This window comes from Takifugu flavidus, chromosome 8 (genome assembly GCF_003711565.1).
Source record: "Takifugu flavidus isolate HTHZ2018 chromosome 8, ASM371156v2, whole genome shotgun sequence".
Taxonomy (NCBI): domain Eukaryota; kingdom Metazoa; phylum Chordata; class Actinopteri; order Tetraodontiformes; family Tetraodontidae; genus Takifugu; species Takifugu flavidus.
In genome coordinates this window covers 9,358,431-9,369,994 of record NC_079527.1, presented here as the reverse complement: position 1 = coordinate 9,369,994, position 11,564 = coordinate 9,358,431, and the positions used below count along the sequence as shown (strand labels likewise).

General features: G+C 43.6%; 2 protein-coding genes and 1 long non-coding RNA gene across 5 annotated transcripts; 1 reads left to right on the top strand and 2 right to left on the bottom strand.

Moving 5' to 3' along the window:
• Positions 1-258: 258 nt before the first annotated feature.
• Positions 259-5,764, bottom strand: lad1 (ladinin). Of its 2 annotated transcripts, none has more exons than XM_057041911.1 (13): positions 5,578-5,764; positions 4,973-5,158; positions 4,230-4,545; positions 3,568-3,635; positions 3,116-3,281; positions 2,460-2,549; positions 2,020-2,063; positions 1,907-1,949; positions 1,790-1,830; positions 1,629-1,695; positions 1,418-1,552; positions 1,248-1,337; positions 259-934 (listed from the first exon to the last, which is right to left on the bottom strand). In XM_057041911.1, the coding sequence occupies exons 1-13, from the start codon at positions 5,613-5,615 to the stop codon at positions 839-841; spliced, it is 1,380 nt and encodes a 459-aa protein (XP_056897891.1). In that variant the 5' UTR covers positions 5,616-5,764; the 3' UTR covers positions 259-838. The 2 variants fall into 2 exon arrangements, with proteins under 2 accessions (XP_056897891.1, XP_056897892.1); XM_057041912.1 differs by having other exon boundaries at positions 3,577-3,635.
• On the top strand, positions 5,617-8,291 carry LOC130530619 (uncharacterized). The gene is made up of 3 exons (XR_008951881.1): positions 5,617-5,757; positions 7,491-7,584; positions 7,887-8,291. It is a non-coding gene; the product is annotated as an uncharacterized LOC130530619 (long non-coding RNA).
• On the bottom strand, positions 6,843-10,456 carry tnni1a (troponin I type 1a (skeletal, slow)). 2 transcript variants are annotated; one of them, XM_057041947.1, is made up of 7 exons: positions 10,333-10,456; positions 8,561-8,592; positions 8,283-8,324; positions 7,977-8,108; positions 7,729-7,818; positions 7,465-7,641; positions 6,843-7,174 (listed from the first exon to the last, which is right to left on the bottom strand). In XM_057041947.1, the coding sequence occupies exons 3-7, from the start codon at positions 8,289-8,291 to the stop codon at positions 7,070-7,072; spliced, it is 513 nt and encodes a 170-aa protein (XP_056897927.1). In that variant the 5' UTR covers positions 8,292-8,324; positions 8,561-8,592; positions 10,333-10,456; the 3' UTR covers positions 6,843-7,069. The 2 variants fall into 2 exon arrangements, with proteins under 2 accessions (XP_056897927.1, XP_056897925.1); XM_057041945.1 differs by lacking the exon at positions 10,333-10,456 and having other exon boundaries at positions 8,561-8,782.
• Positions 10,457-11,564: the final 1,108 nt, after the last annotated feature.

The window sequence follows — 11,564 nt, the reverse complement described above, 5'->3', positions numbered from 1 at the left end:
TCATCATTCCCTAAAAAGGAGGTAAGGATGCCGCATGCACTATTGTGGGTTGTAGTGAAAGAAAGGTCAAAATCACTCACACACACCTACACCTAAATACACACACACACACACACACACACACACACACACACACACACACACACACACACACACAGTGCTAGTGATAAGAGACAGAGCTGCAATCATCATTCTTCCTTCAGTGAGATATGTGACAGCTGAGTTCATGGTGAAAGAACTTTTCAAAGCAGTTCAGTCTTTGTTGTATTAAAACGTTTTTATTAAGGACAGACTGCCTTTGTGCTCATTAAGAAAAATACATATACTGCATATTTTGGCCCAATTAGACAACAAAAATCCATTTAGTTGCTGCCATTAATGTCGAAAATCTCACCTTTTTAAAGTGCTTTTGAAAATGACCAAAATGTCTCAAAGCAATTATAGATGGAGGCATTTTTCTTTTCCTCCCACCTCTACTTTGCTTTTCAGTCACACATTTAAAAGTGGTTCTTTGTCTGAAATATGATCACAGAAGTTATGCCAAAGGTAACTGACTTTAAAATGTTTTGTAGTCCATTGAAACACATTCTGTTGCTCCAGCACTGAAGAGGAAGAAAAAAAAGTCCTTGAAGAAAGGGTCAGTTCATCAGGTTAGCTGTGAAGTTTGTCAAATCTTCTTTTCTCTCTGCTGTTTTATAACAGATAGAGCACCAAAGGGATTGATAGTGGCACTGAAGGGCAGTGAATTGAAGCAAATCTTATTACATCTTCCATTATTTTGTTTCATCCTTATAAAGGTCATCGCCGAGCTTTCATTCTTAATCAAATGGCAAAACTTTCACTTGAATTTTCCAGCGCTGGTTTTTGATACACCATCCTCCGCGCATTTTTCAAACAGGGTCCTCTTACTGCTGATGTCCACGTGTCTCAGGTCCTACACAGAGGAAATCCAATTTATACAATGGACAGAAAAGGAAAGGGCTGCTTAAAATATATTAATGTCCTTGATATTTGTGATGGCAATAGTTTTAGATAATCACATTACAGCAATACTAATAATTATATTGGAAATGTGCAGGCTCATGACCACAACATTGGCAACTGAAGCACATTTGACATAGTGAGACATATTGTTTCCTAAAGCTCTTGCCAAAATAATCTGATTTAAGCAGCATTAGAAAATTATTTCTTCTACAGCATTAACCAAGAAGCAATGCTGCCATCTAGCGGTCATATGATATACTTACAACAGGGATGTGAGAGGACGCCGGCTGTTTGGTCTTGCTGAGCCAGCGGTTGATCCGGTCTGACACACCAGCTGTGAAGCCCAGAAATTCCTGAAACAACATTGAGATATAATAAGTGGGAAGCAGATACAGTGGTGAAGTTAGTGAGGTTAAAGTGTAGGTTTTGAGACCTGTCTGGAGCCTCCAGAGCTGCTGGTGGACCCAGTCTGAGACTCCTTTTCAAACAGTTCTCTCTTCCTGGACACCTCATCAAACAGCAGCAGAGTCCTCTGGGTCACATCTGGAAATCGCACTACTTCGGATTTCTCCAATACAAGATCAACGCAAAATTAGCAAGATAATTACAAAAAGAAAGCTGCTGCTTTTGGTTGCTTCACTGACTTGTGCTGCCTGAGCCAGCCTCTCCATCTTCTCCTGAATGGACCTGGATGAAATCCTCTGCCTGGAACTGGAAACGCAGTATCAACAGGTGTGTACACTTGCTTTGACTGAAACATATGCGTTTAAATCCCATGAGGGTGGAACCAGTCCAAAAAACTCACTTTCTCTGGAAATTTGACACTTCTGCTTCCTCATTTTGCTCCTGAAGATTGTTAAACTGATGTCATCATGTGCTCTTTTTGGTCAGGATTGTTGTGATAGATGAAACATTTTCTTACTGTGTTGGATTCAAACTTCTTAGAGGTCATCCTCACGCTCTTACTGCAACACAACCACACAGCCCGTGATCAGACTGAGGTTCAGACCAAACATAACAAGTTTGTGACCTCACCTTCTCTGCAGAGGGGCGGCCTCCTCTTCTTTCTTCCTCATCATCTGTGGAAGAAACGGGCGCGTGTGAGTTTTCCAGAGGGAATGTTCTTCAAATATGACTGAAGCAAATGACCCCAACCAGCTGATGAGATGAAATCATGGTTTAACATTTAAATAAGCATTCACCCGCCTGTCTCAGTGTGTGTTCAAGCAAAGCAGGGGTATTTTATAGGAAGTGGGGACATTTTGTCCTCACAGCTTCAAAAGGCAGTTTGTGGAACTAAACTTGGTTTTAAGGTTAAAGTATGGGTTTATGGTGCGGGCTGGTTTAATGGAGAGGTTGTGTCAAGGGGCTGGAGAGAACATGGCAATGAAATGTCACACAAAGAAGAACTCAATATATGTGTGTGTGTGTGTGTGTGTGTGTGTGTGTGTGTGTGTGTGTGTGTGTGTGTTTACCCTGAAGGAAATGGTCCTGGAGCTCTGCCTGACAAATGCAGGTTTGGTCGCCTGTTCAAAGTTTCCATCGGTGGAACAACCATTCCCATTCTAAAGTGAAATAAAATAGATTTTCCAGCTTAAGATTGCCAGCATACACCAAAGTACTGCACCTCTGAGACACATTTACTTTTATTACTGCATTCATTATTTTGTGTGTGCTTCAGTTTATTTACTTTACTCTACTTACTTTACTTTACCTTTACTTTACCATCCTCTATTCCAACATATAAATTTGTTTACATTGAATATTGACAGCGAGTTACTACATTTTTAAGTTTCTTCCCCACTTCATAGGGTCAGAATATACTGTCTCTGCCATATAAAAATTGTAATAATCCCTTAAAAGACTTTTTTGCAGCTCTGGAGCCCAGAATGTTTTATTGCACACTGTCTAGTCCACATTTGGCCACTAACAGGCGCTGTTTCAAGAGATGTTTGTTGCTGTTACTGTACGAGCACCTTTCAGCCAAGGCCATTGGGCCATTAAGACATTAGGAACAAATGCTACCTTGATCAAAATATTAATTGATATTAGCTTAAGATCATAATCATAAAGTGAGTTAAGTTGTACAAATGACTGGAATGCAATGGCCCTGAAAATATAGAGCGTCTACCTGTGTGTGCCCGTTCTGAACAGGGCTTAGAGCTCTTGGGGAAGGACTCTGGCATGGGGACTGCCAGTACTCCTCGGGTGTCAGGGGGCTCGTCGAGGAGCGGGGGCTGGTGGGAGTAACTCTCCCACTTCCAGACGTTCCTTTGTCCAGTGAGATGGACACGGAGCTGCAACATCACACACACGATTTAAAGCTATAAGAGGCTAACTGGGCAAAGGTTGCTATTGCACCTGCATTCACTCTTCCCTGCAACAACTTTATGCATCTTAAATTACAGAAAATGTCTGTCTGTGCAGAATGCATTTATGAATTAACAAAATGAACAACGATATTAAGATATTGATTGTATAAAAGCTTCTGGTTCCTTTTGTTTTGGGAGATTTGGATGCCATTTGATTAAAAAAAAAGACTTTATCTCTTTGCTGCTTTATATGAAATTCATGTTGATAAACCTGACAAACTTGCGACTCTGGTTGGACGACGGCTCGGGGTCTCTGCGGGTTGACTCTCTGTTTTCATGCTGACAAAAGAAAACGAAACGGAACAAGATGAGCACCGAGAGCACGAACTGCTCGCTGCTGATGAGCGCAACGTCCCGGGACACGCCCTGCATTACATAACATCATTGTTCTGGCCTCATCTCTCAGTTAAACCTCCTGCGAGTGTGATACAGATAAAAGTTCACATAATGACCTCCGGCACACCTTATCTGTGCTTTACAGGTAAATTACATGGTCACATGATTCAGGTGGTTTTTACATTCATTCATGTCCTTAAATTCAGTTATTCTCTGTTTGCGACACATTAAAACCATCCTGGATGACACTTTATTGTTTATTCTCACGTTATTTTGGGGGGAGGGGGCGTGGGCAGATGTGACAATAACGCTGCAGGATATTTGGATGTGACTTTGTCTTGTTTGTCTACCTCATTAGTACCACTTAAATTATTCATGGAGTCTCATTAATGCTCTTTTTCTCACTCAACCAGATGTTAAAATCCGAGTGGGATCATTGCCACATTTATTGCATTGGTGTTGTTTTTTAGCAGAAACATTAGCATTTTTTTTCTATGCATGTAAACAGGAACATGGTAGGAAGTGGCGCCCTCTTACCTGTCTGTCTGAGGCGAAGTTGTCACTGCTGGTGCTGCTGGATTCACTGTACAAAGCAGCTTTTTTGGGTGACCGTGGTCTGGGTGCCACTTTTGGGGGCGAGAACACTTCCTCGCGGTCCTCCTGGTCCTCCATCATGTCCACGCTGGCTCCTCCACCTCCTCTCTTTCTTCCACTGTCCCTCCTGACAGAGCCTGCTGCTTCTTCTTCATCCTCCGACTCCTTCTGGCGTCTCAGCGCCTCCACTTGCCTCATTCTCCTCTTTTCATCGCGGACGCGCAGCATTTCCATGAAGTCCAGCTGCACCTGCTCGTCACTGGAAGTAAATGCACAAATTCACTTATGTACGTGCGCGTGCATGTGTGTGAGCCGTCAGTTGATGCATGATGGATAGATTTTTTTATTCCTGGGGAGTGAAAGGGTTTGTCAGCACAGTGGCCGATCAGGTTTCTTTATGAAAGGTTCTACAGCTCCTCTCTGTCTTTGAAGACTCTTGCTGCTCCAGGGACCTGACGGTTGATGTTTTCATACTCAGTTTCTATGCATGATGTCATTTTTTATCCCTGCATCTGAAAAGTATACAGATGACACACTCCCACAGGGCAAAGGTGTTGAGAATTCCCCCTCAAAGCCAAGCCAAAAAGGAAGTGTTTGAACAAGCATGCATGAGCACACAAACAAAGGTTTGGGTTTGGTAGCACAAAAACAATGAATAACGCCTGAGTGAAGAGGGTGAGCGCTACCTGCTGAGCACCTGGGAGGTCTCATGAACAGGGTGTGTCCCTGGCCTGCTGTCGCTGGTGGGCATGTTGCTGGGCGATGCCCTAAAATCATCCTCAGGGTCGGCGGTGCTGCTCGAGCCCCTCACCTTCCTCCTCCGCTCCCTCTCCACCTCCTCTTCATCCTCCATGGTCCACTGACGGGCCAGGCTGGTGCAAAACACAGAAGGAAACAAAGCCAAGAGCTCAGAAAAATAAACATACACATGCCAAAATCAACCGGAACGACATTGGCGGTTTACTGGAAATCAAGATTGTGCTTTAAAATGGTCAAATGGAACCTGCTCTACTTGCATATCAGCAGATTATGAGCACAAAGACAGCTCTTTGTTCCTTTAATATCAGATCTAATCTTCAGCCTGATGTCTGTTGGTGAGACTGTTTGAGTTTCCCACATTTAACACACATTTTTTTCAATTGCAACAATGGCAAAATTCAGCATGTGTCAGTGAAATCTAGAACACTCAATAGAATAACAACTGAAATATTCTCACAAACTGCAGAGAAAGCCAGATTTAATCTGAGTTCCTTCACCTGTCAGAAGCACACGTGGTGCTCTGTGTTCTCACCTGGACAGAGCCGACCAGTTCTTCCGACTGATGGACATGGCAGGCGACTGAGCCGAAGGTTTCCAGGCACACTCGAGTCGCAGAGCGAAAATAATGGCACTGTGAGGGCGGCAGCTGAACTAGAGTCAGTCAGGCACAAAGCCGTGCACCTTTACCCCGAGGAGTCACGTGACCGTGTAGGTAAGCTATCCACCTGAGACGGAGAGCGCTGAGGGGAGGGGTGGGGGCTGTGCTGTGATCCATGTAAGGTGAAAGTGTGGAGGGCGGCGTTTCGTTTCTGGCAAAACAACTCACAGTTGTGTGTAGAAGGCTGCCATAAGTCGTCACTTCTGAGAATCTTTTTTTAACAGGCAATACAGGCAAACATTTAAAACTTTTAACGCTATTTGTGCTTTCGATTCCCTGCGTTATTTGCTCACTGAGGCCACACCTTTGTGTCGGACTCTGACCCGGGTTCAGTCCGACACAGCCGCCATAAATTGATTCTACTTGTATCATATCTGAAGTCACAGGAAAAAAAATATGTGGTGCAGCTTTGGAGCCACATCTTGCTTTTATTGGGCTTTCGTTTTAGCCTGCTGCACCCACGTTCGCTTTAACGTTTTATCTGACAGAGATAGGAGGCTGTGCGCGCAGCAGCAGCAGCAGCAGCCCGCCCCGACATTGTTCTGCCTGTCTGCCGTCCTGATCACGTTAGCGACGTATCAAACCCGCGACTGCTGCCGGCTCTTTGCATCCTCTGGTGTCAGCGATAATGATAGATCCATTTTCAGAGCTCAATTTGAGAACATGCAAAGCAGACATCACTTTGAATACTGTTTTATAGCTTTTGGACAGGATGTTAGTCTGGGCAGGTGGTCAATATGTGCACATATAATGTGCTCTTGCTTACGTCTGCAATGTGTAACTGAATGGATAAACACTAATATAAATTTATTTTACTTTTACTTAGTTAATAAGTCAGCACTGTTGTGGTGAAGTTGTGATTGGTTCAAAAGGGAAAGCAACCTTCAGCAGCAGTGTCACTCAAGAGCCTCTCAGTTCCCTTATTAAAACACAAAAGGCTGCAACATAATAGCGATTGTTTTGCTGCAAATTACTATCATATTAGGATTTCTTGCTTAGATGTCAGAAGCAGCCACATGAGGCACAATATAGAGTTGTAATAGTACCTCTGCTGCAGTAGGAAGCCAAATATTACAGGAGCCAACACGACAAGGGGTATAACTGGATTTTAGACACATAAAAAAGAATGGTTCATATGATTCTCTTTGTGTTTCATTGTATTAAATACACAGCAGATGGAATTTTGCTCAAGTGACACGCTAATGGTTAACTGTTGTGTTTTTTAATTACTGTTGGAAAAAAACTTCCCAAGCAAATTAAAAATACAAAATAGGGAGAAACCCCTTTTAAGGAAATGTAAGTCAATCCAGGAAGTTGCACAGCAGTGAACACGCGGCCAAGCAGCTGGAATGGAGCGGCGGTGATGTCACTGGGCAGGACCCTTGGCGGCATCGAACATCTTCTTCCTTCCTTCCATCCCAGACATGGCCTCCACGTTCTTCCTCCAGTCACTGTCCTCGACGGGCCGCTTCTACAGAGACAGGCAGCAGATGGATATAAAAGGCTGCGTGATAGGAAACACACACACACACACACACCACACACACACACACCACACACACACACACACACCACACACACACACACACACACACAGAGCAGAAACACAAGAGCGTCTCCTCTCTGATCATTGCTTTTGTGCCGCGCCTTTAATCACTTATATAAACACACTTTTCAGGTCTCTTCAGGGTGACAACACTGCCTAAAGGAAGCTATGCGTTTTACTGGCTATGTGCCGTTTTCTTTAACTTCTGCACACACCTTCTCAGTGTCCTCTTTCTTGACAGACTTGAGGTTGGCCCGCAGGTCCATGGAGACTTTATGCTTGGAGCCCAACAATGAGCGCAGGATGGCGTCAGCAGACACTCGCACCCGCCTCAGGTTAGGCCTCTTGAATTTCCCCCTCAGGTCCAACACCTTAATGTTCAAATCTTTGATCTACACAAGGGGGTTGAGCAGTTCTAAGCATTAATTAGTGAAATTTGCTACCCCCATGTCGCGTCATTCACTGGGCATGATGTGTACCTCGCGTGTGTTGAGCATGACTTTAGCTTCGATGTCATAACGCTCCTCATCCACCACATCCACCTTCTCATGGAGCTCTCTGCAGAGATCCTGCACATACATGCACAAAACACACAGTGAATGGATAAAATGCCTTTCTGAGTGTTTATTCTCATCAGAACTTTTGGAAACGAGGCTGTGTGGCTCAATGGAGGGCAGAGGTCCAGGAAGGTTAAAGGAGAATAAAAAGTCTACTGAGACTGGTTCACCTGAAGCTGCTGAAGGTTGAGGCCACTGGTGTTAAGGGGAGGTGCTCTCTCCGACAGGTACTTCTGCTTCTCCTCCTCTTTTATGAGGATCTCTTGTTCCAGTTCCTCTTTGGCTTTGGCCACCATCAAACTCTGCACACATGACACTCAGCATATGAATCGATGTTTACATACGCAAAGAAAAGTGCAGCTCTCAGTGGAAAGACACATGATGCTCAGTTGTTTGCATATTATAGAATTAACCCTCAATAACTTCTGGCCCCTGTGGCCGGGATGGTATAGTACATGCTCGTGTTATGATCTCACCTTGAGCATCAGCTTTCTAGAAGCTGAGATCTTGGGTTTTCTCTGGAAATTCAAATTGAAAAAATATTTGCTAATTATTCCAGTTAAATGTCTGCATGTTCTGAATGATTTTTGTTGGATTCAGGAGCTACAAAAGCTTATTTACCTCTGGCCTGTAAGAGAAAACAGATAAGCGTTAAAGAAGAAAAAATGCAGAAACCATTTTTGAATTTTAAAAACAACCGTCTGCTTGTAAATGAGTGGTTGGTCTAAAATTAGAAGCCAGTCAGATTACTCACGCATGCTCGGGCATCCTGCTGACGGTATCTCACTGGGGGAGAGACACAGACAGAGAATTGTCCGGCTTTCCTCATGACCATTTAGGGGCAGGATTGATACCTGGCCCCATTTAATAAATGTCATCTGTCAGCAGGCGTCTTAACACTGCACCACTGCCACTATTTTTACTCCATTACTACAGTCAGAATACACATTTAAAAATCTTTTATGTGCTGGTAAACACTGAGTGGTTGGCATAGTTGGCAGAAGTGGAGCTACACCATCATCTTTATGTGATCTTGTTGTGTCAGACAGTAGATCCGTCACATTATAACGTGCTGTGACCTCCTGAATAAAGGATGTTCATCTGATGTGGTTGTTGACAGGGATCTTGTGCCTTTTTTACAGTCCCAAGTACTTCACATTTGTTTAATTAGAGCTGCAAAACAAACTTTAAACAGTCAACAAACATCTTTGCTGACGGCCTTTTCATCGATTCTTCTTCTACCTGAGGCGAAACTTCTGGTGTCGTTAAAAACAGTCAAGCAACATAGAGGATGTGAAAAAGCAACAGACTTGAAATGGAGACAGCTGGAGCATAACTGAGTAATTTAATGGAAAAGTGGAAGAAGAAAAAACAATTAGTGCCCCCCGCCCCAAAAGAAAATAGGAAGAAATCAGACGGGTAAAGGTGACTGTTAAAATAAAAGTAGTTTGATGTTTCAGAATGAGGGAGAGGGACAGGAAAGGGTTATTTTAGTTCATCCAACAGCACTGTGGGGAGAAAAAATCCATCACATGACCAAAGCTTCCAGATGTAAAAATGCCAGTTTTCCAAAATAAATCTCCATCCTCAGAGAAGGTGAATTCAGGGACACTTTGTAAAACAAAGCTTCAAATGATGGTGCTCTGATAGGTTCTAAAGTGTCTCAGGCCTTCAGACTCTTCTGCTTTGGAACTTTTCAGAACCAAATGCAAACTATTAGAGTATAGTCTGGCTCCCAGTTCATCTTTTGATCTCATCTTCCACATGTTTTGCCTCAGTCATCACGTCCCCCCCTCCTCCCCCTGTGGCCTTCTGCCCTTTATCCCATCAACAGCTGATTTATATCACTCGTTCATCTCCGCCTCACATAACCTCGATTGTTTTCTGCTTTTGTCCCTCTCTCAGTTTACCATTGTGTTCCAGTTTGGAATGGCACCACTCGTGTATCTGTGTTCTGAGCTGCTCCGGTGGAGTAAAAAAAAATTCCAGACTGATCTACCCCCACCAATTCCTTTATCCCATCTTTCTCCAGCGGATTATCTCAGGGACAGGAATTTAGAGTGGTCTGTCTCCCCAGAATAGAGCAGAAGACATCTGACAGACAGCTGTGGGGTGCGATTGTGGGCCCCGGGGTGCCGACTGGATCGGGGGATTTACTGACGCTCGTGGATGCTTATGAGCTTCTGTGGTCCAGAAGTGCCAGTGAGGTTCACACCAGCGTCACATATGAAGAGATCAGCCTTTGCTACACAATGCAACAGATTATTCTGACTAATTTTGATGGATCTCCCATAGAACATACTGTATAGAAAAAGCTCAGTCTGCTGAGAATTATGCCCATGATCTCCATCATTCAGAATCAACCTGCAAACACCTACATGCTCAGTCTTCCATCCTTCAGCTCCTTACAACAAATTTAAACAGATTTACCAGAAAATAAAAATATATAAGGACTGTCCTTCTCTATCAAATCTACACAGAAAGACGAAATAGGCCTCACAGCACAACGCAGTCAGAGAGCCTTACCAGAGCAGGAGAACGAGATGAAACAACAGCAGCTGCACAATTGACAAATCAGAGATGGGGCTGAAGATTTGGAGTCCCTCTATTTAACTGCACCCCCAATTGTCTCCCTCTCTCCCTCTCTTTTGTTAGTGGAGGCTATTAATAGTTCTCCCCATGTCTGTTATTGGCCGCTCTAGCTCTGTCCATTTTTCTCTTCCATAGTCATTATAATGCCGGGGACGTGGAGTCAAAGCCTCGGCCTTCATGGCCTGGAGAAGATGATCACCACCGTTGGTACCAAATTACCAGGAAATTGAAAATAAACAAATCCGATTAAAGTTGATCATGTGGTCTCAGAAAACATCAGTGACCCTTACGGTGGTCCTATTATATTCCCAAACAGTTTGTCAATAAGGATTTTTCTAAAGCATCAAATCCAACTCCTCCATATAAAATTTAGGAATAAAAGGGTTATTTTTGGCAGGGCAACAAGCATTTAGAGGTACCTGCTCTGTCTGTAGCTCTCCGATAAAAAACGCTTCTATAGGACTTACTGCTTACTAAAAGAAGAGTTGTGACTTTTATCATAATACGAATAATAACACATTAAAATGTCTTATACACGAGCATACAGAAAATACTTTTAAGTATCTCAACGCTCTCTTGATGCAACATGAGAAATTGAGACATCTAGTGGCCGAACCCGCACAACGCAACTGTAACAATGGAGACCAAAGCAGCGGCACCAGGAGCAAAAGAAGAATCTGCGTTGTTCTGGCCACCACTGTCCAATCCTGTGGCCACGTTTCACAAATGCAGGTAATTATTCTCTTTGTTGATGTGCTGAAAACAGATAGTCTGGCGTTTAAACAGGTCATAGCAATGTGTGAGCATGCTAACAACATAAGGGCCTTAAGGGCTTTTTCTCTTTTGAAGTAAACAAACACACATGCTCTAAAGATGTCCCTCTAGTTTGGATCTCCACACGAACGCTCTTACAGTCCTGTTGGCTTACTTTATTGAGCAATACGGTAGTTTTGGGATTTTCCACAGAAGTGGCTAAACAAGCAGCTTCTTTATCCTTCACGCACGCAGTTGTGGTGTGAAGTTACTTTCACAGCCTCTGGAACACACACACACACACACACACACACACAACCTGATGTTTTATTGGATGACATGTCCCAGACTTTAGTAATGAGAGGCTGCAGAGGCCCAGCTGAGGTGTGGACACAGGTTTCTGCAGGTGGCTG

Excerpts from the sequence above, each read along its gene's own strand:
- lad1 (XM_057041911.1), bottom strand. The coding sequence starts at position 5,615 with ATGTCCATCAGTCGGAAGAACTGGTCGGCTCTGTCCAG. Across the intron at positions 5,159-5,577 it reads AACTGGTCGGCTCTGTCCAG|CCTGGCCCGTCAGTGGACCA; the intron begins GTGAGAACACAG and ends GTTTTGCACCAG. Across the intron at positions 1,950-2,019 it reads GCCGCCCCTCTGCAGAGAAG|TAAGAGCGTGAGGATGACCT; the intron begins GTGAGGTCACAA and ends GTTGTGTTGCAG.
- tnni1a (XM_057041945.1), bottom strand. The coding sequence starts at position 8,641 with ATGGTCATGAGGAAAGCCGGACAATTCTCTGTCTGTGTCTCTCCCCCA. Across the intron at positions 8,109-8,282 it reads CTAGAAAGCTGATGCTCAAG|AGTTTGATGGTGGCCAAAGC; the intron begins GTGAGATCATAA and ends TCATGTGTGCAG. Across the intron at positions 7,175-7,464 it reads AGAAAGAGGACACTGAGAAG|AAGCGGCCCGTCGAGGACAG; the intron begins GTGTGTGCAGAA and ends CTGTCTCTGTAG.